Source organism: Labeo rohita, chromosome 3, assembly GCF_022985175.1.
Source record: "Labeo rohita strain BAU-BD-2019 chromosome 3, IGBB_LRoh.1.0, whole genome shotgun sequence".
In the NCBI taxonomy this organism is placed as follows: Eukaryota; Metazoa; Chordata; class Actinopteri; order Cypriniformes; family Cyprinidae; genus Labeo; species Labeo rohita.
In genome coordinates, this window is record NC_066871.1 from 32,145,973 (window position 1) to 32,170,557 (window position 24,585).

The window sequence follows — 24,585 nt, forward strand, 5'->3', positions numbered from 1 at the left end:
ATGCATTTCTTCTTCAAAAATGGTCTTTTACAAAAAAAAAAAAAGCATTTTACTGGCTATTTGTCAGCTACCCATTATACTGAACTTGAAGGGCGAGTTCACCCAAAAATGAAAATTAAGTCATCAAATTACTCACCCTCAAACTGTACCGAAGCACACAAAAGAAGATATTCTGAAGAATGTTGATAACCAGAGCAGTTGACAGTAGTAAATGACTTCCACAGTATTTTGTGTTTTATACTATGAAAGTCAATGGCTACCGTCAACTGTTTGGTTACCAACGTTGTTTAGAATATCCTCTTTTGTGCTCAACAGAAGAAAGGAACTCATACAGGTTTGGAACAACTTAAGGGTGACTAAATGATGGCAGGATGTTTGGGTGAACTGTCCTATTTGAAATATGAAATGGTAATTTGCCTTGTTTTTCTCCTCTTATAAAGTTTGTCGGCTACAATGATGATATCCTGGATGTGAAGTTCCTGGGGAAGGATGACACACACATAGTTGTGGCCACTAACAGTTCTCAGCTGAAGGTGTTTGAGTTGGCCACTAGCAGCTGTCAGATTCTGTATGGACACACAGGTGAGTGAACCTCTAGAGGGCAGCAGCACCGTAGATATGTTACGCTCACTACACACCACAGCTTCAGCCCTTGGTATTGCTGTCACATGACCTCACAACTAGGCCTGCTGGGATTAAACAGTGAAAATTGGATTAGTTCACTTCCAGAATAAAAATTTCCTGATAATTTAGTCACTCCCATGCCATCCAAGATGTTCACGTCTTTCTTCAGTCGCAAAGAAATGAAGGGTTTTGAAGAAAACTTTCCAGGATTTTTTTTCATATAGTGAACTTAAATGGGGATTAATGGGTTGAAGGTCCAAATTGCAGTTTCATTGCAGTTTCAATGCAGCTTCAAAGGGCTTGACATGATCCTAGAGGAATAAGAGTCTTGTCGAGCAAAATGACAAATCATTTTCTAAAATAAATAAATATTTATTTACTTTTTAACCTCAAATGCTCATCTTGCACTAGCTCATGTGCATCTTCACACATTATGTAATATGTGTACTTCAGTTTAAAAATGTAGGGTACGGCGAAAAACTCAATCTCATTTCCTCCTCCAACTTCAAAATTGTCTGACGCATAAAGGCTGTTTGACTTTCTTTGCACATTTGCTTTGTAAACACTGGGTCAGTAATTCCACTTATGTCAAGCATGCATGATTATGTAATGTGGTTAAAAAACATAAAAATGTAATTATTTTTTTTAGAAAATGATCGATTGTTTCACCAGTTAAGACCTTTATTCCTGGGCTGGGATAATGTAGAGCCCTTTCAAGCTGCACTGAAACTGCAATTTGGACCTTCAACCTATTGGCCACCGTTGAGATCCACTATATGAAGAAAAATCCTGGAATGCTTTCTTTAAAAACCTTAATTTCTTTTTGAGTGAAGAAAAGAAAGACATGAACATCTTGGATGACACAGGGGAAATTATCTGGAAATTTTTATTTTGGAAGTGAAGTAATATTTTATGGTTTGTGCAGTGTCAACAGAGCACCTTTATCACTTGATCATTGTGAAAACATTCCTGTGCAAAAAACACTTTCGCAAGATATGGCTTATTTAATTTCAGCTCGTTTTTGTTTAGTTTTATGTGCTATACTAAAATAAATAGAACTAAAAACGTTTAACTTATAATTTCAGTTAAATCATTTAATATTTCTATATTCAAAATGTTATATTTAAAACATTAATCTCAACATGAATTTATGAATTTAATTGCACTCATGCCACCCCTGAGCCTCGTTAAACGTCTAAAAATGTACCTACAAGCCACTTTTACGTTTCTCAGTGCCACCTCTAAAGTACAGATTTTTCATTAATACTAATTTCATGTTAGTAACATATTTGTCTTATTCTACTTTTCATTGCATTGTTTTAATTAGAAATTTATAAAACTTATAAACATGCTTTTTTAAATTTGACATAGATGAATGAAAATTAGAAAAAAGAAAATGCCCCTATAAATCACTTTAAGAAGTCAAATATAACCTTGTATGGAAGGCTAATTTTTGTTAATTTTCAAAAATCATGTTTTGTTTTTTGTTTTTTGTTAGCATGATTTGTGTTTTATTGTGTTAGCTGTATTTTTTGTAGGTTATTTTTACAGTTAAGATTAATTGGAATGCACAATGAAAAAACATGATTTTTGAAAATTGTTAAAAGTTCTGTTTTTTCTTCATATATATTTAATATCTCATATCTCATTGATTAAAACAATATAACATAAAATAACACTGAAACAAATACGGTTAGTATAGATTTTTGTGTGGGCAGGTTGAGGCGTGTCGGATGCTTTGACAGGCGAGTGTTTGTGTGCCATTAACGCAATTGTTTGTGTTGTTTCCCACAGTGAATATTATTGTGTTCATATCTATAAATGAAGGTTATGTGAACATCAAAGCTTTCAAGCGAGACCGCATGCATGCACCAGAGAAAGACAACACAACAGATAAGACAGGGTTTCCCACGGGTCCTTATAAGATTCGAAAGATTATGAATATGTGTCATTTCAGTGTAAAAGGACCAAAACGGAGACTTTTGAAAACGATGGCGTGGCTGCCCGCATTCTCCACATATCCATGACGACTGTGTAAACAATAACACAATGCTCATTGTTGTACCCGTAGATGTGTATAGGTAGATGGCCATTTGTCCGCTCCAAGCACGTAGATGTGCCCGCCTTCTAAATAATAGAGCGTCTACCCAGCCCCGGCGCCAGAACATGCCACCTGGGTGGGGTTGTATGATTCTCAGGGGTGGGCGGACTAACGGGGCGACTGACCGATCAGCATATTTGTGTTTGCGCTGAGGGGAGCTTCAAAGGTTTCTATGTGTTTTTGCAACATTGAGTAATGTATCACGAAGTGTAGATAGAGTTTAAATATGAGGTTGACTGTGCAGTGTAGAGAGCTTTGATGATTATAATAGAACTTGCGATCACGATGAACTGAGATGAGTGACAGCTTTTAATGATTTTTAAGGGAGTTTGTAAATGAGATATTGATTTAATACAGTTAAATAAATAAGAAGTTAATATTAAGTGACCATAACATTATTGCCTGATTTTGCTCTATTTCGTCGTCAAAAACAAAGTCACAACTTCGCCGCTGCGCATCTCCATTCAAACACAGCAGTTTTATTTATGAATGAACGTGCGTTTTAAATTAATCTAGTGAGTCAATGATTCAATTTCCCATTCATAAAGCCAGTCACGTGCTTTACTCCTGAATGAATCAGCTGTTCAAACGAATCAAATAAATGAATGATTCAGTAATTAAATCAGTGACTTGCCACCACCTACTAGCAGTTTTAGTTTCATTTTTAAAGTATCTTCTTAGTTATTTAAATCATTTAATATTTCTGTAGTCAAAATGTAATGTTTAAAACATGAATCCCAACATGAATTTATGAATTTGACTGCACGCATGCCACCTCTGAGCCTCATTAAACACACGAAAATACACCTACAAGCCACTTTTGTGTTCTTCTGTGTCACCTCTGTAGTACAAATTAATTTTGTTAATACTGATTTAATTTGATTGGTAACTTATTTGAATTTTACTTGTTCTTATCCTGTTGTTTTAATTAGAAATTTTAAAAAGCTTATAAAATATATGTATGTTTTTTTAATTTTGACATAAAAGATTACATACTTTTAATAAAGTTAGAAAAATGCCATTACAAAAGTAAAAACATAAGTCCCCTGTAAATCACTTTTAAGGAGTCAAATATCTCCTCGTAATAAGAAGGCTAATTTTTTATTATCAGATTTTTTTGATTATTGATTAGGTGCTTCTAAAAATTTGACTATGCTCCTAAAAAGAAAAGTAAGCATAGAGACCTGATGGATATAGTGCATTTTGGGAGGAAAAAAAATCAGTTTTTATAATAAATCTTTGAAAATCAAAATCTGGATTTGTTATTATAACCTAAAGATGCTATGTGAAATTTTGAAACAGAAAATAGTGGTTTTCATCTAGCCACTTTCTTGGTAAAGACTTTCTTGGTAAAAACACGTGTGTATATATATATATATATATATATATATATATATATATATATATATAAAGGGCAAGTTGTAAAGTTAGAGGCTGTAGTTAACTGTAGTTATCGTAACATTCCCTGATGGAAACTTGTTTTAATAGCTTTTAGTTTGCTGTCAACAACTGTATAGCTTTAAAAAGGGAATGTCGGACTGACTGCATTCTTTCTGCTTCACTAATCAGTCTACATTGTTGACATTGTCAGCATGCAGTTATCTTCAAATCGTCTGACTATCATCTCTGATAATCTGTTTGCAGATACCATCTTATCTGTTGATGTCTTTCGGAAAGGCTCCATGTTTGCAAGCTGTGCAAAGGTAATTCTTTCACTTTTTCATGCTGAACCGGTGGTGGCTTAGCATGCTTTTCAAAATCAGATTCTGAATATACAGCTTCGCCCCCACACTTGGAATGATGGCATTTATGTAACCTTCTGCACAGGACAATTCCTTGCGGCTGTGGAAAATGGATCCGGAGAGCGGCCGTGTGCACTGCGTGGCCCAGGGCAGCGGACACTCCAATGCCGTCGGCACTGTCGCCTGCTCCAGGTCTGATCTCCCTTAGAAAGTCCACTTCCAGAACAACAATTTACAAATAATTTACTCACCCCCTTGTCATCCACGATGTTCATGTCTTACTTTCTTCAGTCGTAAAGAAAATATGTTTTTTGAGGAAAACATTTCAGGATTTTTCTCCATTTGATGGACTGATATGGTGCCCCGATTTTGAACTTCCAAAATGCAGTTTAAATGCGGCTTCAAATGATCCCAGATGCGGTTGTAAATGATCCCAGCCAAGGAAGAAGGGTCTTGTCTAGCAAAAACGATTGGTTATTTGCATAAAAAAAGTAAATATTTTTTTATTCTATAATGCTATAGAACATTGTGGATGACAAGGGGGTGAGTAAATTATTTGTAAATTGTTGTTCTGAAAGTGGACTTCTTCTTTAACCCATTACAAGTGCACACACACAACAGTGAAAAGTAAATAAACACACACACACACACCTGGAACAGTGGGCAGCCATTGCTCCAGCGCCCAGGAAGCAATTTGTGGTTCGGTGCCTTGCTCAAGGGCACCTCAGTCGTGGTATTGAAGGTGGAAAGAGTGCTGGGGATTCACAATCCCCACTGGGTTACAAGCCCGACTCTCTAACCATTAGGCCACGACTGCCCAGTTAAATACCAGTTAGATAAGCAATAGAAGTTAAGACCTCAGCACCTGTGAAAAGTCTGTTTCCTGAATGATTGACACACTTTCTACTAAGCTGATAACACAGCCTGTCATATCTAGATTAATAATTGCAACATTCCTGATCATAATAAACTATTCTAATATAGTTCTTGAACTTTTTCGGCTGCCAAGCTTTGCAGCATTTACTGGCAGTTTTACAACACCTTTGAACGTGTCCTGTCTAATCAGATTAAACAATCAGAACTGTACAGTTTATAATTGTTTACTGGTTTGTAAAACTTCTTAACACATTTGTCACTTTATAATATGTAAACTATTGTGTTTCCCTGTTCCTGTGCCAGTGTTATTTTTGCATTGAGATGCTGTAGGTTTTTTGAATATTTTGAATTATTTTTATTTTTATTTTTATATTTTACATTTTAATTTAAATTTAAAGTGTTTGTCTATTATTAGTAGTAGTAGTAGTAGTTTTTATTTTTTTATTTTTTTTTGTGAATGTCTGCACATCTTTATTTTTATTTTTTTATTTCATTTTCAGTTTTGTAGAACATTAAAAAAAAATGTTGCACTGGCAGCTAGCTTAAATAAACAAATATCTATCTATCTATATATATATATATATATATATATATATATATATATATATATATATATATTTTTTTTTTTTATTAGTTAGATGTTTTTGAACTGATTTATTTACATACATATTAACATTTAAATATATTACAAAATACAATATATTACATAATACAATAATAATACCACCAATATAAATGGGAAACATGGTAATTAACAGAAGCATAAAGAAGCCTCTTCTGCTCACCAAGCCTGCATTTATTTATGATCCGAAGTACAGTAAAAACATTACAATTTTGAAATATTTTTACCTTTTAAAATAACTGTTTTCTATTTGAATATATTTTAAAATGTAATTTATTCCTGTGATTTCAAAGCTGAATTTTCAGCATCGTTACACCAGTCACATGATCCTTCAGAAATCGTTCTTTAAAAAAACATTAAAAATCTTAGTGTTTAAAAACTTTTGACTGGTAGTATTTTATATAAGTATTTCAAGTAACAAAATTCGCTTTTGTTAACACTTTACAATAAGGTTCATTAGCTAACTACATTAGTTAACACAAGCTAAGAATGAACAGTGCTTCTACAGCATTTATTAATCTTAATTTTAGCATTTACTAATGCTTTATTAAAATCACAAGTTATGTTTGTTAACAATAGTTAATGCACTGTGAACTAACATGAACAAACAATGAATGACTGTATTTTTATTAGCTAACATAAACAAAGATGAATAAACAGTTTAAAAAAAGTCTTTTGTTCATTGTTCATTCACGTTAGTTAATACATTAACTGATGTTAGCAACTGACACCTTAGTATTGTCGTTTTCTTAATGTTTTTAGTTTTATAGTTGATCATAATGACCCGTTGTGTACACAGGTTAAAGAAAGCCTTCCTGGTGTCGGGCAGTCAGGACTGTACTATTAAAGTGTGGGACCTGCCTGACCTTCTTCCTGATGTGGGATGTGAACCGCTCTCGTTGACGGCACGACTCACAGAGAAAGCTCACGACAAGGTGGGTCGTAGCCTTGTCACGTTCTCTCTCAGACAGGAAATGCTTTCAGTGATGAAATGTGGATAATCTAGTTGCAAAAATAGCTTTGACAGCAGAAACTATGTACTTGAGCATGTGCTGTTGCTTCAGTCTTCCATGTTGTCTTTGACGTTTCTTGTGTCCATTACGTCAAAACAGGGTGTTGAGGCAAATGAACTTTTTCCATGTCCAAAATAACATTTGTCTTTATTTGGTGTTGTGAAAACAGTAAACGCAGTAATGTAGTGAAATGTTATTACTATTTAGAATAACTTTTTTTCTATTTGAATATTTTTAAAAGTGATGCAAAGCTGAATTTTCAGCATCATCACTCCAGTCTTCAGTTTCAAAAATGTGACCCTGGACCACAAAACTTTTTTGAAATTAAGATTTATACCAGCTGAATAAATAAGCTTTTCATTGATGTATGGTTTGTTAGGATAGGACAATATTTGGCCAAGATACAACTATTTGAAAATCTGCAATCTGAGGGTGCAAAAAAATCAAAATAGTGAGAAAATCACCTTTAAAGTTGTCCGAGTTCTTAGCCATGCATTTTACTAATCAAGGTAGTAAATTTACAAAATATCTTACATGATCTTTACTTAATATCACATACAATGTATGTTGGCTATTGCTACATATTTTTTTTGTGGTCCAGGGTCACAAATGTATTGCCACTGCTGTTATTCACCCTTTTGTCATTTCATATATCATCATTCCCTTTCTTGTTGTCCTATGTTTTTCTCTTATATTCCTGAAGGATGTGAACAGCGTGACCATCTCTCCCAATGACAAGCTGCTGGTCTCTGGCTCTCAGGATCGCACTGCTAAACTCTGGTCTCTGGCTGATATGAGTCTGTTGGGCGTCTTCAGAGGTCACAGTCGAGGTATTTGGTGTGTTCAGTTCTCTCCTGTGGACCAGGTCCTGGCCACGGCCTCAGCGGATGGCTGCATCAAAATCTGGAGCATTCAAGACTTCAGCTGCCTCAAGGTGAGTTACACGTACACTGCCCTCCAAAAGTTTGGAAACACCCCTGGCAAAGTGTGGCTTTGGACGACCTCAGCGTAAATCCTTATCATTTTTTGGTGCAAATACATTAAAGTAACTTGACATTATCATTGAAGACCAGCAATAATAATTTTCATTTTAATTACAATATTATGGCAATACATACATGTCAAAGTCAGACATGCTGTGATGCCTGGTTACTGGTTTAAACTTGGCCCAGGTTTTTAAAAGATTTTTGGGTCAGCACACCTTAATAGCTTCAACAACTGATTGTCAGTTAAGTTTAGAATACAGTGAATTTAGTTTTTTGCAGAAAATCACTAGGATATTAAGTAAAGATCATGTTCCATGAAGATATTTTGTAAAGTTCCTACTGTAAATATATCAAAACTCAATTTTTGATTAGTAAGAACTCATTTGGACAACTTTAAAGGTGATTTTCAATGTTCTCAAAGATTGTCCTATTCTAACAAACCATACATGAATGGAAAGCTTGCTTATTCAGCTTTCAGATGATGTATACATCTCAATTTGAAAAGAATTGACCCTTGTGACAGGTGTTGTGGTCCAGGGTGTTAGATACCATAATGTTGCCAATGGTTTGGAGAGTAACAATTCTTCGTGGCATTATTTGGAAAAGCATAACACGCAATGATGAATCGTTGGAGACCAGGAATATGTGTTAGGAAAGTAAAAAGGGTCTTGATTTTGATTTTGTTTTGACTTCACTGTGAGAAACCATACTGAATTTTAATTGCTAAAAGTTAACATTTGCATTATTTTCAACCCATTACAATACTTGAATCAAATGATTTCTGTGTTTTTGTCTCTGCAGACATTCGAAGGACATGATGCCTCTGTGCTAAAGATCATATTTGTCAGTCGAGGCACTCAACTAGTGTCTAGGTAGGTTATCTGTTGCCTTACATTTTCTGACTGCGGTTCACACGGACTGCGTTCAGCTATGTAAGCTTTTACTTTCATTTTAATGGGAATGTTTGCAGATATTTATGATGCTTATTGCTTTTTCAGCAGTTCAAAGTCTTTTCCTAATGACCTAAATCTTTCTCTGTCACTCTTTAGTGGTTCTGATGGACTTGTGAAATTGTGGACCATAAAAACGAACGAGTGCGTGAAAACATTTGATGCTCACCAGGACAAAGTGTGGGCTCTGCATGGCAGCCGCAAAGACGACCTGATAGTGACGGGATCAGCCGATTCCCTGATCACCTTCTGGAAGGTCAGTCCACCTGACATATCCTGTGCAGTCAGTCTCAGCTCAGACATGTGCAGCAATCACCTGAGCACGAAACACTGGAATGTGAAATGGAACAATGCAAACTGTGTTTTGTGCTACATGTTTGCACATGTGAAAGAGGCAATCATTAATGTTTCCGTTAGCAAGAGAAAAAGGCCATTGTTTTACGCTGTGGCACTGTTATTTATAATAAATACATTTGACTTCCTTATTCCTGGATTCTTATGTACTGCTGTTCAAGCGTTTATCCTCTTATGTTAAGTACACAGTCCATACTTTTAATCTATCTATTATTCAGAGAATTCTGAGGAAAAAAGGTCAAAGTTAAAAAAAAAATATAAAGCAGGACAACAGTTTTCAACATTGATGATGAGAAGTAATACTTTTGAGCAGCAAATCAGCATATTTCTGAAGGATCATGTGACACTGAAGACTGGAGTAATGATGCTGAAAATTCAGCTTTAAAATATTTTCAAATAAAAATAAAATATTTGAAATTGTAGTACTATTGCTCAATATTATTTTACTTCATTCAAATAATGCCTTTTTCAAACCTGTTGAATAGTAATGTATTTCTTAGTGAAGCAAAATGCTGAGCAAGATTTCTAAAAAAAAAAATCATTCAGGAGAACTTTTTTTATTGGACATTGAAATTGATATTATTGGCCACATCAGCAGAAAAAGTGATTTCAGAGAAAGATGATGAATTTTTTCTTTTAATAAAGTGTGGGCAGTAGATCATAATAAAGCAAAAATGTAGGCTATGTTTATGATTTTCCTAGAAACAGGATGTTATCTGACTAACTTCCACAATTTTTTTTGTGGCCAACTAGGTCAGCAGGTTCATAACGGATGTTTTTCTGCCAGTGCATTTCTGTATGAGACTAATGCAGTGATATTTCCACGCTGAATACTAGGGCTGCCCTCGACTAAAGGTTTTCCTGGCCAACTAGTAGTTGTTCATTTTAAGCATTAGTCAACTATTAGTTGCATGTTTATTAATAAGCCACCTAAATCATAATAATGAGCCTTTAATTGCCTACATAGCTTAATAAGCACTCAAGCACACACAAAAGAAGTAAAGAGGCTGCATTAACATTTTAATAATTTATTGTTAAACTAGTGCTTTCTTTGTTTTCGGCTTAAGAGAGGAAGTCGCCAGTACTCGTCATTTCCACACTAGTGATGCATCTGTATGAATGTTTCATACAGATTACATAATTTGAGAATATCTGTTTTCTATTTGAATTGGTTTATTTAAAAGTAGACATTTCACTCTCTGTAGATATATTTGTCATGTCTGTAAGGTTTTTGAAGTTTTGTGCTCAAGTTCACAGACAAAGAGATGGCAGAAAACGCATCCTGTTTGCTTTCGTTATTTTACAAAAACACAACATTTTGTTGTTATTGTGAGATCACAAAAAAATAGAATCCTTACAGATTTGAAAGATGTATTGCTTTTATCTGTATGAGTATTTTAAGTGCAAGTGAGCGCACCAGCTTCCACACTCGCGCAGACACTTGATTAGCGCACATTTTCTAGGTTAACATTAGATTGAGCGGCCATGTAAAGTTGCTACTACTTTCATCTTCTAGATGAAAAGCCATATTTGAGGTCAGTGAATTACCAGAAATGATCTGTCCATCACAGACTGCGTGACTTCTTGTGTATTTTTTTTTTTTCTGCGACTAATAAAATTTTGGTCAACCAAGCCTCGTCGACTAAAAGTTAGTCAACTATTAGTTTCGTGCTCAAGTTCATAGAGACCGAGACTGCAGAAAACGCATCCTGTTTGCGTTCGTTATTTTACAAAAGCACAACATTTTGTTATTGTGAGTGCACACAAATAAACGTAGAGTCTTTACAGATTTAAAAAGATGTATTACTTTTATCTGTATGATCAAAAATGACGGAGTGTTTTAAGTGCAAGTGAGCGCACCGGCACCTCCATCTATCATGCAGTAAGCACGCTACTGTTCAGCTTCCACACTCCGCTCAGACACTTGAATAGCTCACATTTTTCTAGGTTCACATTAGATGAACCTAGCCACGTAAAGTTGCTACTACTTGCATCTTGTAGATGAAAAGCCATATTTGAGGTCGATGAATGACCATTAATGATCTGTCTATCACGGACTGTGTGACTTCGCCACTTCCTGTGGATGTTTTTTCTGTGACTAAGCGACTAATACAATTTTGGCAGTCTTTCCCCTAGGTTCACAGCTGTCGGGGGTGGGGGTAGGGGTGCCGGTACCCAACTGTAGTTTTTTCACTACTTTACTCTCTGTATAAAACGAATTTTTTTTTCACCAATTGTTTTAATTTTTCTCATAATCAAATGAAGGCATTAAAATTTATTTATTTTTAATCAAATGAAAATAAAACCCTTTCATTTTTGGCAAACAGAGGTTTACTGTTAAAATTAATACATGGAGGAATATGTTTGTGAATATGTTTGTGTGAATATTCTGGGGGTTTTTTTTTTTTCTACAGTTAAGTGGTTAATATGGTTGTAATATTTATTTTTTAACATTTAATTGTTTTATTTAAATTGGCCAGAAATAGAAATACATAAAGACGTACATTATACTGTACAAAAGTAATACAAGAGTAAATAGTTTCTTTTGCACATTAAACCGTACTTTTATTTTGACAGGTTGATGTGAAGTTTCTAGTTTTCTCAAATGAAATGGTAAAATTCACATGAAATGACTCTCACAGCAGCTCTGGAGATGAAGTTCATGTGTTCATGTATAATGAGACTCAGAGGCCGAAAATTCCTGCGAGCCTCACATGTGCTTCACTATTTTTGTAGTAAGCAAAACCACTTCATTCATACATGCAGAGCCAAGCGAAACATGCAGTATTCATATCTAAACGGTATTTTTGCGTTTTAATATTCACAGACATTGTTCCATATCGCAATTCGAATTAAGTGACAGACCCAATTTTGCTTTATTCATCCAAAAATTGACGAATTCCGTGGCATTCCGCTCTACAGAGTAAATTCCGTTTTTATGAATGGACTTCGCAATCCCGTCCGCCTTTTCACGGAGGAGAAATTGTAGACGCGCATCTATGTAGAGACTGAAATGACATGCCGTTGTGTAAATAAGACAGATAACATAAGACCGTTTAGTTTGTTTAATAAAAGAACAAGGTATAGACCTGTTCTATAGGAAAGGTAACCTTAAATGACTTTTGTTGTGTAAAATTAAATAACATTAACTTTAGGCACCCCCTAATATAATGGCAGGGGTAACACTCTTTGGTCAACCAAGCCTCTTCTCATTGACTAAAAGTTAGTCGATTATTACTGGGCAGCCCTACTGAATCCATATGCATATGTGATTTAATGCTGTCTTTAGGCATTGATCCTAGTCCTAATGACATTGACACATGTTGAAAAGTTGTCTAATAAGTGCTAGTGCTTACAACACCAGTCTGTGTGACGTAATGGTTCTTCTTTTATAGTTACATATAGAACATATGAATGGCATTTCACAACTGGATGAACGCTTAAGACATAATTCTTAAATGACATAGATTACGTGACCAAAAGTATGTGCACACCTATTAATTAACAATCTGGTAACTCTTTACTTGAAGGCGTGTGCATAAGACTGACATGACACCTTTGTAATCATGACATGACACATGTCATGAATATGAAGGAGGTTTTATGCATGTTTATGACAACTGTCATTAAGTGTCATTCGCTCAGTTATGTGTTAATACTCTGTCAAATTATTTTATAACAGCATCATGAATATTTTTCATTTCATAATGTTTTTTTTTTTTTCAGTTTCCAACAGAAGGTCAGATAATAGACCATTTCAAATGTCGTAAAAAAGATGAACAGGTGTTAGAGAAATAAAATCAATCATCCAATAATAATTAAATGGATAAAATAGTATTTTATTGCATTTGCAGAGCGATTCACCCATGGTTGTTGTGTATTATTATTATTATTATTATTATTATTATTATTATTATCACTGGAATCCATTCCTCTTGAACAGTTAATAGGCTGATCCTTCTTACCTGGCCTGATACAAATAATTGTTGCAACAGGTGCAAATTCATTTTTATTTCTTAACGTTTTTCCATTTTCATCATTTTATTTCCTTACAACAAAAGATTGGTTCACTTTCATATTTTTCTGAACAAAAGCTGTCATATACATATAGTATATAACATATATTGCTGTCATACAGTACAACATTGTCTTGGTAATGTCAAGTTGTCATGATAAAGACAGGTTATGATGTTTCGGTTTATGTTGAGATGTCATGACAAAGGCATCTCAAACAAGGTCATCTTTGCATTAAAAATGACATAACTGAGCGAATGACACTTAATGACAGTTGTCGTAAACATGCATAAAACCTCTTTCATTTCATAACGTGTCATGTCACGATTATGAAGGTGTCATGTCAGTCTTATGCACACCCCTTCGAGTAAAGTGCTACCAACAATCTTTTTTTAGGCTACTCCTAATGCTGTGTGAAACTGCATGCTGATCTATAGTGTCATGGTATACAAATAATAATTTTCATTCCAGCAAAAAAAAATTCTATTCACTGGTTATGATTGCTGTTTTTGTTTCTATTGTCTATGCATGTTGTCCAGCATGAGTGCATTTGTTTGTTTGTATTTCTCAGTGTCTTTCTCTTCTGGTTAGGACGTAACTGAAGTGGAGTTGGCAGAAGAGCAGGCCAAACAAGAAGAACAAGTCCTTAAGTAAGTCACTGCCCGCATTGCAATATGTCACAGACAAATGCAGTCAGCCGTATAGACGTGATTGAAGGCTGACAAGACAAAACATTGGTTTTTGAATCCACACATGCACATTATCACTGATTGAATTTTGGACTTTATATGGTTATATTAAGTATTAGTTTTTTTTAATATAAAAGGGATAATTCATCCAAAAATGAAGCTGTCATGTTGCTCCAACCCCATTAGACTTTCATTCATCTTCCAAACACAAATTAAGATTTGTTTGATAAAACCTGACACATTTCTGTCTATTAAATGTCCACCAAAACATTCACACTTTAAAAAGTTTATAAAGAAGTAAAAGAAATCCACATGAAGTCTTATCAGACGGATCACTTTATGTGAAAAACAGAGCTTTTCAGTGATCAAATTTGATATTGATTTTTATTTATTGATGTATTACAGCTTAATGAAGTTTTTGAAGCTTCAAAATTTTGGTGTAATGAACCTTAGATCCAAGGACAGAAATTTCTCATATTTTATTAAAAATGTATGTGTTTTGAAAGTCTAAAGTCTTATGTTTTAAACGATATGAAGGTGAGAAAATGATGACTGACTTTTGATTTTTGAACTATCCTTTTAACATAGTCCTTTTAATATAGTTTTTGAAATGATTGCCTTACTATTGTCTGTCATTCCAAGAAAAAAAGTTTCTCCAACATGTAGTTTGAGTGTTTATATATTTTGTTGCCTCTTTACAGGCAGCAGGAACTGTTGGATGATGAAAAAGCAATGGATAAAATGTTAAAGTCATGATGGTCTATATTGAATTTATTTCGCCACTGTAATTACCTTAGAAAAATATACTGAGTTTACCTTTAATTTTCTCTTTCATACAAAAGTATTTCATTTTGACCACTAAAATTCTAACAAAACGAAAAGGAAAAAAAATAAATAAAAATGGCTTATCATAAAACCGCGTGACCAGTATCATGTGATGTGATGTTCTTTTGCAGATTACATTTTGATCATAGTAAATTTGGTTATAGTCTCGAACATGTAGTTTGAGTTTTAATATATTTTGTGGCGTCTTCACAGGCAGCAGGAACTGTCAAATTTACTTCATGAGAAGAAATACCTGAAGGCTCTGGGAATCGCTATCTCTCTGGATCAGCCGCACACTGCATTACGAGTTATCCGAGGTACTTTTTCTTTCATTTCTCTCCATTAATGTGTCAACACACCTACTTGACTTTCCAACCGCATTTGTTTTGAATGGGCACATTGATTGTTAGATTTTTTTTTACTCCATGATGTTTATTCACCCTCAGGCTTATGATTGTGTAAGATGATGTTTGGTGAATATTTTCTCATTGTCTTGTATTAAAATTATGTTTTAACATGTGTAAACACTGTATGACAGATGTATTCTATTGCACTTAATCAGAAATTCCAGCAACAACTAGTCAAACCCTCAACAATGTCTAAGCTATATTTTAGTATTGTTTGTCATGAGGTGATGAAATCCTAATGAATGGACCTGTTTAAATAAAACAAATCCTGTTATTTCCTTTTAATACATTCATATGTTGTCCAAATATAAGCATCTTGTGTATGTATGTATGTGTATATATATATATATATATATATATATTCGGCTGTAAATGATCACAACGTGCCGATATACACCCATTTCTCATGGTGATATTGCGTTTATACAACAGTTTGACGGCACAAGTGTGTAAATACATATAAAACAACAACAGTGTCTTTAAAAACCCTCTTCTGTGCAGAAATACTTCCCTTTGCCACGGATTCAAATCTCAGTTTGACAGTTTAACAGCTGAGCCCAAGCCTCCGTTACTAATTTGAAAAAGTCACTTTAGAGCTAATAACGAAGGCACATTGAATTGCCTCTTTAAAGGTTCATGTATTACTGTATTAAAAGCTCATTGTATTGTGTAGAATATTATGAAAGAGAGATGGACTAAGTGAGTGCGATTACCTGCATCTGATACAACATTCATTCTTCAGCTCAATTTCATATTCACAATAAAACATTAGTTTGAATGTCTGCTGAGGAAAGCGATATCTTTGTCGTATTATCCTTTCATCTGTTAAGGGTGATTTTTGCTGAAGGCACTGTTCAGTGCATTTGTTGGCCAACAAGCTGTTGCTAAAGGTAAAAAAATAGTTACAAATAACTATCTTGTTTACAACCCTGTTTTAGTCTCTTTCAATATAAAAGTCTTTACTACTGACTCATTCATGAAAACAGGCTTGTCACCATCTAATGGGGGGATAATTTAACTAAAATCACCATCATCATAAATTCAGATATGTTGTCTTGTGGACTATATGTAAGTACGTTTTGTAAAATGTTATTCAGGACAGTGAAATTCTGCGAAGAGTATGTAAACGTTTGACCACAGTTGAACACAAAATAATTGTAATATAAATTATATATTATGAATGATTTATATGTTTGCCTTTATGTCCCTTAAATTACATTTTTTTTAAATGCCTGCTTTATGAGCTGATAAGTCTTAAGTTCAGAAATAATGTTAAAGTAACGATTAGTTATGTAAATTTTATTTCTACACTCTAAATGCCTTAGAAAATAGACTGAGTTTAACTATGAATTACTTTCAAATTAGAAAATACTTATTTGTACTCATGTCCCCAAAAATTCTATTACCTATATTACTAAAGAAAAAACCTCCCGGAAAACTAAAATGTGACAAGCACCATGTGATGTGTTTTTTTTTTTTTTTTGTTTGTTTGTTTGTTTTGGGGGTTTTTTTTCGTTTTTTTCTGTGTTTGATCTCAGTGGTCTGTTTTCATGGATTATATTAATGACCTGTCATCTATTTTAGGCAAATTGTTCTGGCTTGCAAAATTTTTATGAATTTAATTCAAATAAATGTTAGCATTTGAGGTTAACAAAGTAAATAACATTTGGTTAGCCAAACAAGGCCTGCCATTGAAATTATGAGTCAAAATGGTGACATTATCAACTATGTTATGTTAACTCATACAGTTTGTCCAAAATGGCTTTAATGGTTAAGGTTGGCGACTAGCAGACAAATTACACTGACAGAAAATATATAAAGTAAAACCAATACTTGTTTTACTGAATAAAATATATTGATTTTACCCTATTTTTACCTGGTGTTAATCGCACCCTAAATTATAGAATGACTTGTATATATTACAAATGATGTATAAATTATTTATAACATTAAGACATTCATATTCACAGTAAAACATTAGTTTGAATGTCCGATGAGGAAAGCGATATCTTTGTCGTACTATCCTTTCATCTGTTAAGGGTGATTTCCCATGACTGCACTGCTCAGTGCCTTTGTTGGCTGCGTCTTACAATGCGTTGTTGAAAGTGAACATAACTTCCTTGTTTACAACTGAAACCAATACTTCTTTTATTGAGGAAAAACATTGTATTTACCCTATTTTTACCTGGTGTTAATTTCACCCAAAATTATAGAATGACTCGTGTATATATTATAAATGTGGTATAAATTATTTAACATTAAAACATATATTTTATATTACAAAAACAAATTAAAAAAATCAATTAATCATGATGTTTCTTTTCTTTAATCTTCAACAGAAATTCGCCAGCAGGAGAATGGGCCACAGGAGCTAGAAAAGACTCTCCTAAAACTCCGTCAGGATCAGAAAGGTACAAGTCTTGTGATGATAAACTGCATTGGGTCTCCAGGTTCATTTTATTTGCATTGCCTGATTGTGTGACTGTGTGTCTTGTTCAGAGTCGGTGCTGCGATACTCTGTGGTGTGGAACACTAACTCACGCAGCTGTCTGGACGCCCAGGCCGTCCTGCAGGTCCTGCTCACACACCTGAGCCCGGAGGAAATCCTGCAGTATCAAGGCGCTCGTACTCATCTCGAGGGCCTCATACCGTACACAGGTGGGTTATCGTTTTCATATCAAATCCATTCACCCGTGTCATGTTTTTGTGTATGTAATTATGCATGGATTTTAAGTGTTTTCATATTTTTCACTATGTAATAATGCATGTATTTTTAAGTTATGTGTGGACTCCAGAAAGACCAGCAGTGCTCTTGGGCATAGCTAATGGGGATCCAAATAAAACAAATAAATAAACCCATGAAACCCACAAAAACAAATGTTTAGAGTTTCTAGCAATCGCATTGAAAATAGCAATATAAATATGATTATTTCTCATTTGCAGAGAGACACATGCAGCGGATTGGCCGTCTTCTGCAGTCCTCAATGTTTCTGGATTACATGTGGCAGAAAATGCGTATTACAGGTGGTAAAGACAGGTAAAAAACAAGGTTCCTAAAACTTCCTGGTTGTATATTCATTAAAATAATGGTGTTTGCTAAAGGAAAGCATCAGTGTTACAGTTGCTCATGATTAATGATCTGAACAACCGTAATCTTTGGTGCAAAACAGTTCCTTTATGTTTGTGCGATTAAAAATGAATGGTGCAACAGCCTGGCAAACATCTTACAAAGTCAGATATGCTTGGGCAAGCACTACTTGTTCTTGCTAGATAGCAAATATATAAAGCTTTTACTCAAATAGATGCCTGCTACAGTAAAATGTGTCACATACAAAAATAAATTATTTATAAAGTTGTTTATTTCCTGAGTGACCCGTCTTCAGTTCTGTAGAAATATATGAGTCACCACTTATTTTCAGGAAGTGGGTTAAATAAATACAGTGCACCCAGATTTCCTTTTAACAAATGTTAAACATTTCTTTCACCTATTAAAAATTTACTAAATAAACATCTTGAGTTTTTACTTGCTAAACATCTTGCCAAATTTTCACTTGCTAATATCATCATTGGCTTGCTCACTTTGAAGTGTGTCAAGTAGTAAAGCTGTGTGAAGCTGCGTGCAAACATTTCAGTTTCTTTAATTGTTGATGCTGTAAACATTCAGAAAATGAAGAATGCCCAAAGTTAAAATATGCTTTGAGGTTAACACCAAAGTAGATTAGTGACCAAAGCAGACAACATGCATTTGAAATCTGAATGAAACGCACTAATATGTGATTATAATATAATACAAAACAATATGATTTATGCACTAAATCAGCAGAAACTCTTGTACAGTATGCATATTTTTGAAAGGTCAGAACAGACGTCAGAACAGACATCTGGCGTTACTCATTGTCAGTGGACACGCACCATTAAACCAGTAAAAATCAACCCTTGAGATGTAAACATGCCCCAGGTATTGTGAAAATATTAGTTTTATGACAGGACAAATATGGTGGATGTTCATAAACTTTTATACTTACACTACTGTTCAAAAGTTAATACTTTAACTTAATATTTTATTTTATTTTATTTTATTTTTTAAATAAATGAATACTAATAGGAAAGTTGCAATAAATTGCTCAAAACTGACTGTAAAGACATTTATAATGTTACAAACATTTTCTGTTTCAATATATAACTCCATAAACACATTAAAAATTGAAAATACAACATTGATAATATGAATTGTTTCTTGCAGCAATTCAGCTTTGCATCACAGAAATAAATTACTTTTTAAAATATAGCTATTTTTAAAATCACTTTTGACCAGTAGGTGACACCATTACTGAAACAATGTGGTGTGCTCTTTGTGAGGTGACAATGGCACAGACAAAGTTTAGAGCTTTGCAGAGATACAGCCTCAAACATAATCTGGCGTCGTGCCCCAAATTTGTTGCTGTGCTATACAAAAACGGTTTGGTCCGTCAGCACGAAATCCATAACTTTTTGTCAGCACAGTCTGAAGATGATCTGACTTGATTTTGATGAAAAAAATCGGACCAATAGTCTAGGAGGAGTTCAAAAATATAGGTTTTCAACATAAATTAAAATGGCAGACAGGAAGTTTGGCTGACTATGGCAAAATTGGTATCTATGTTCTTAGCAATTGGCTGATATGATGGAAAAAGTTGTAACCTTTTTGAAAATGTCATTGTTAATTTGACCAATAGGTGGCAAATTCCAAATTGATGTGGCATGGTGAGTGTGAGATGTCAATGGCACACACTACATTTCGTGTCAGTATGTCAAATCTTCGCAGAGATACAGCCCCAGACGCAGTTTGGCATGATTCCAGCAAATTCTTTGATGCGTTAAGCGTTTTGTGTATCAACACAAAATCCATAACTTATTGCCAGCATGGTCTAAAGATGATCCGAGTCAAATTTGGTGAAAATCGGACCAACAGTCTAGGAGGAGTATGAAAAAGTAGGTTTTCAACATAAATCAAAATGGCAGACAGGAAGTTTGACTGACTATGGCAAAATTAGTATATATGTTCTCAGCATGACTGAAAGAATATATTAAGACCAGTTTCAGTTTAAATAGGCCAATTTAAAAGGTATTAAATTTTTTTTTTTTTTTTTAATTCTATTATAATTTTTGGCCACAAGGTAGTATTGCCCTCAAACTTTTTGAGTACTGTCAGAGCATGGTGCCGAAGATGCATGACAAACAAAACACCAATGTGTTCATAAAATATAGAATGTTATGACAAAATCCAAAATGGCTGATGCCCAAAATAGCTGACATGGGAAAATGTGATGTGATTTTTGGCCATTAAGAAGTTATAAGCAAAAGCATTATTCGAGAACAGTTTGACTTACCAGCTTGAATCCCATAACTTTTTGCCAGCATGGTCTGAAGATGATCTGAGCCCATTTTGGTGAAAATCTGAGAAATCATCTAGGATGAGTTTGAAAAAGTAGGTTTTCAAACTATTAAAAATAGCGGAAAAACATAACCTTACAATTTGGTGTCCATTTGACTCGGCATGAGCTATGGCTGTCAAACGATTAACAGTTGGTGGCGCTAGAGGGATTGACTTAGAGGCTCCAAATTTGCTGTGGTGACAGCTTTGACTGTCCTCTATCTGTGTGCCAAATTTCATAACTTTCCCGCGAGCGGTTCTATGGCCTGCCTAGACTCGAGCGGAAGAAATGGAAACTGTAGAATAATAACCTTTGTTGCTTGGCCCCTAAATATTCAAAATTGAAAACCGTTATTTCCGTTTATACTGTATTTATTTGATCAAATAATGCAGTTTTATGAGCATAAGAGCCCTTAGCAAAAACAAACAAAAAAATCTTACCGACCCCAAACTTTCGAACAGCAGTGTATGTGTGGTTCTCCTGTCATTTATTTTAAAGTTTTTTCATTACATCACCTATTTATCTGCTGTTTTTCTCTAGTGTGAACTTGGATGAGGATGATGATAGTGTTGATGAGATGGACACCAGCCCTCAATCCATCTTCTTCATAAGCAAGCAACCAGGGGACATGACAGAGATTCAAGTACGTGAGCGGCAACAAGAAGATGAAGAGGAAGATCCAGAGGGTTCAGAAGAAAAAGAGGAGCTTCTTGATGAAGATGAAAGCGTCAGCAAATCTAAAAGCGCTCATGTTAACGGCAAGAAAAAGAACGGTGTGAATACTGTCGTAGATGGAGGTCAGGTGTTCAGTGAAGAGAGTGAAGATGAGGAGGATGTCATGGAAATTACAACCAAGCCTCTTCCTAATGAATCTACGGTTTTTGACCCCTCCAAAACAGCAAATATAAGGTGATTGGCCGCTGTAGCTGTCAATCATAAGTCTTTTTTTATTCAATATTGTTTGTTGAATTAATGGACTACTTGTGATCTTTCTGGATATTGTATACACAGTGTCGCTTTGGCATAAACTGATTGCTTTCCTGTTTGTGTCACCACAATTTTTTATGTAGTTGTTTTGTTATTCCTCAAAATAATGTTCATATCTATTGGAGGAGAAGAATAAATTTTATTCCCCTTTACGTGTTGGAAATTGTGTTTGGCTTAGAGGAATATTCTTTAAATAAGTTAAAGGAGAAGTCCACTTCCAGAACAGCAATTTACAGATAATGTACCCCCTTGTCATCCAAGATGTTCATGTCTTTCTTTCTTCAGTCATAAAGAAATAATGTTTTTTGAGGAAAATATTTCAGGATTTTTCTCCATATAATGGACTAATATGGTGCCCCGAGGTTGAACCTCCAGTCAATCCCAGCTGAGGAAGAAGGGTCTTAGCGTAATGATTGGTTATTTTCATAAAAAGAATACAATTTCTGTACTTTTTAATGCCAAACGCTCGTCTTGTCTTGCTCTTCCCAATCTGTTTTTTTCTGGTTCGTGACAGTTAGGGTATGTCTCAAAACTCCCATCTCATGCTCTCCCTCGTCCTATATTGCTGTTTTTCTTTTTTGTTAACAGTGTTTGATCTTCTTTGCATGTTCACTTTGCAAAGACTGGGTCGGTACTTCTGCAGCAATGTAGGATGGTTTTGAAATGATTTTTGAAGTTGAGGGAGAAAATACGATTGGAGTTTTTCGACATACCCTAACTGTCTTGAGCCAGAATACACAGAGTTCAGGCAGAGTAAGACAAGACAAGTGTTTGAGATTAAAAAGTATTTAAATTGTATTATTTTTATGATCGTTTCGCTAGAACAGACTCTTCTTCCTCTGCTGGGATCGTTTACCATCACATTTGGGATAGTTTGAAGCCGCATTTAAACTGTATTTTGGAAGTTCAAAATCAGGGCACCATATCGGTCCATTATATGAAGAAAAATGCTGAAATGTTTTTCTCAAAAAACATAATTTCTTTACAGCTGAAGAAAGAAAGACATGAACATCATGGATAACAAAGGGGTGAGTACATTATCTGTAAATTAATGTTCTGGAAGTGGAGTTCTCCTTTAAATAAGCGTTTTCAGTGATAATCAACAATGCCACCATCCACAGAACTTGTACTGATCCCGGAACATTCCTTTATTATCTGACTCTTACAGTATCTCAAAACTCTAGCCCTGTTCAAACAACCATTTCCAAAAACATTTTCATGGCTTTTTACCTGCTCCAGTTTTCGTGAAACGTTCAGTATCTTGTGTAAGCAGTGAGTCATGGCTGCTTAAAACGGTGTTGAATGTTGGACATCCCAGATTGCCGTAAGCGTTGGATACTCTGAGCGCCATCTGAACTTGTTCTTTCACAAGTTGATCTTGGTGTTTGCATAATATCATGTTTAAAATCCCAGCCATGTTTAGACATTTTGTGACTTTTGTAACGTGACATTATACTCTTACAGTGAATCGGAACATACCGTACCATCATGCAAGATTTTAGACCAATAAGATTTCACTTTGAAGCACAGCTTTTTAAGAGTGGGTGTGGCCTCATCCACATCCAGCTATTTTTACCTATTCAAAACAGCTCATTTTGCTGCGTAATATTACAGTTTGGTGTTTTACACCAAATTATTTGAATGTATTATCTTAATTATGAACACTGGTTTGTAGTGCAAACAGTTTTACCATTTACTGCGCATTGTTATTCTTCTCGTTGTTTCCCTATAGCGGCTAATGAACCGGAAGTTTCACTTGTTGCAGTCATATCTGGTTATGCAAAAACAGATTTCGTTTTAGTCTTTAATTAGAACACTTTGTAGTTTTGCCTGTTGACTTGGCTTTTTTATTTATTTTTTTATTTTTTTTAATTTACTCTGCACTAGGCATATCCCATGCACTAAAATATTGGTTTTAGAAACGAGTGGTAAGTGAAATACTAATGCAAAAATTTAAACCAGCTCTTTTGAATATGCCAGGGGTGTCCAGTGCTGCTCTTTGAAGTCTAACGTCCTGGAAAAAGTCTGCTGATTTCACTTCCAACCGTTCTTCAACACCTGCAACACATTTAGATTTAAGCATCTGGCTGGATGCTTTTATCCAAAGCAGCCTGAAGTATTTTTTTAGTCGTTCATGCCGAACTGCACTCATTGAGATACAGGAATAATTAGCTTGTTTAGGTTAGATTGATTGAGTTGAAGCTAAGGATTGGAGATCTCTGATTTGAGGTTGGGCATTGGTCCTTAAAGGCACTATATGAAAGATTTTTTTTATTTAAACAGGAGCAGGGACATAGACAAGAATGTCTCCTAAGCGACTGAGGTGTTCTGTTGGATGTAATAATGAATATAGCTGTCGTCATTTACTCCTGATATCTGAGCTGCTAAAGACGCAGAGGATTACGTTTGTAATCTAATCATAACCATTCTAATGAATTTTCCACAGGTTAACTTCACTAGAACTGTAGTAATGTCTACGAGCAATATGAATGCTTCTAAGCTAAATTTCAACTGTCCCAGATAAGGGTATGAATACTTATGCAATAGAATCATTTAGGTTTTATTTTGTAATACATTTGCAAAGATAAAGTTAAAAACCTTTTTTTTTGTTTTGTTTTTGTGTTTTTTTTGCTATGCCATTATGGTGCATGGAGTGTAGATTGACGTGGTAAAAAAAGTATTTTAAAGCAGTTTAACATACGGCAGTGACATAAGAAAAAATGCTTATAAATGCTTTCGCAAGGCACTGTAAATGTTTGAACAGCCACCTGTTGAAAGTGTTCTCATACTGCCAAGGTAAATGTCCCTAACTAGTCCTCCAAACTAAAAAAGGGTAGAGGTGGTCATCTGATGTACTCATAACGACACCTTTAGCGATATCTGATCCAAAAAATTTTAACGTCGTCTGTGACGCAAGTACCCTGAGTGGGCGAAAGCAAAATCACTACAAGATCTTAAATCATTTGCAGAAATGAACACTC

At 34.7% G+C, this 24,585-nt stretch overlaps 1 protein-coding gene across 1 annotated transcript in view; it reads left to right on the forward strand.

The window, feature by feature from the left end:
- Positions 1–21,746, forward strand: part of tbl3 (transducin beta like 3) — a 28,487-nt gene extending 6,741 nt beyond the window's left edge. The window contains exons 11-23 of the mRNA XM_051106705.1: positions 441–582; positions 4,370–4,428; positions 4,553–4,659; positions 6,765–6,900; positions 7,682–7,912; positions 8,766–8,836; positions 9,014–9,170; positions 13,874–13,932; positions 15,010–15,113; positions 17,543–17,614; positions 17,703–17,861; positions 18,147–18,240; positions 21,158–21,746. Of these exons, the coding sequence (XP_050962662.1) occupies positions 441–582; positions 4,370–4,428; positions 4,553–4,659; positions 6,765–6,900; positions 7,682–7,912; positions 8,766–8,836; positions 9,014–9,170; positions 13,874–13,932; positions 15,010–15,113; positions 17,543–17,614; positions 17,703–17,861; positions 18,147–18,240; positions 21,158–21,530 (1,764 nt within the window). The 3' untranslated portion in view covers positions 21,531–21,746. The remainder of the gene's footprint in view (positions 1–440; positions 583–4,369; positions 4,429–4,552; positions 4,660–6,764; positions 6,901–7,681; positions 7,913–8,765; positions 8,837–9,013; positions 9,171–13,873; positions 13,933–15,009; positions 15,114–17,542; positions 17,615–17,702; positions 17,862–18,146; positions 18,241–21,157) is intronic.
- The last annotated feature ends 2,839 nt before the right edge of the window (positions 21,747–24,585 follow it).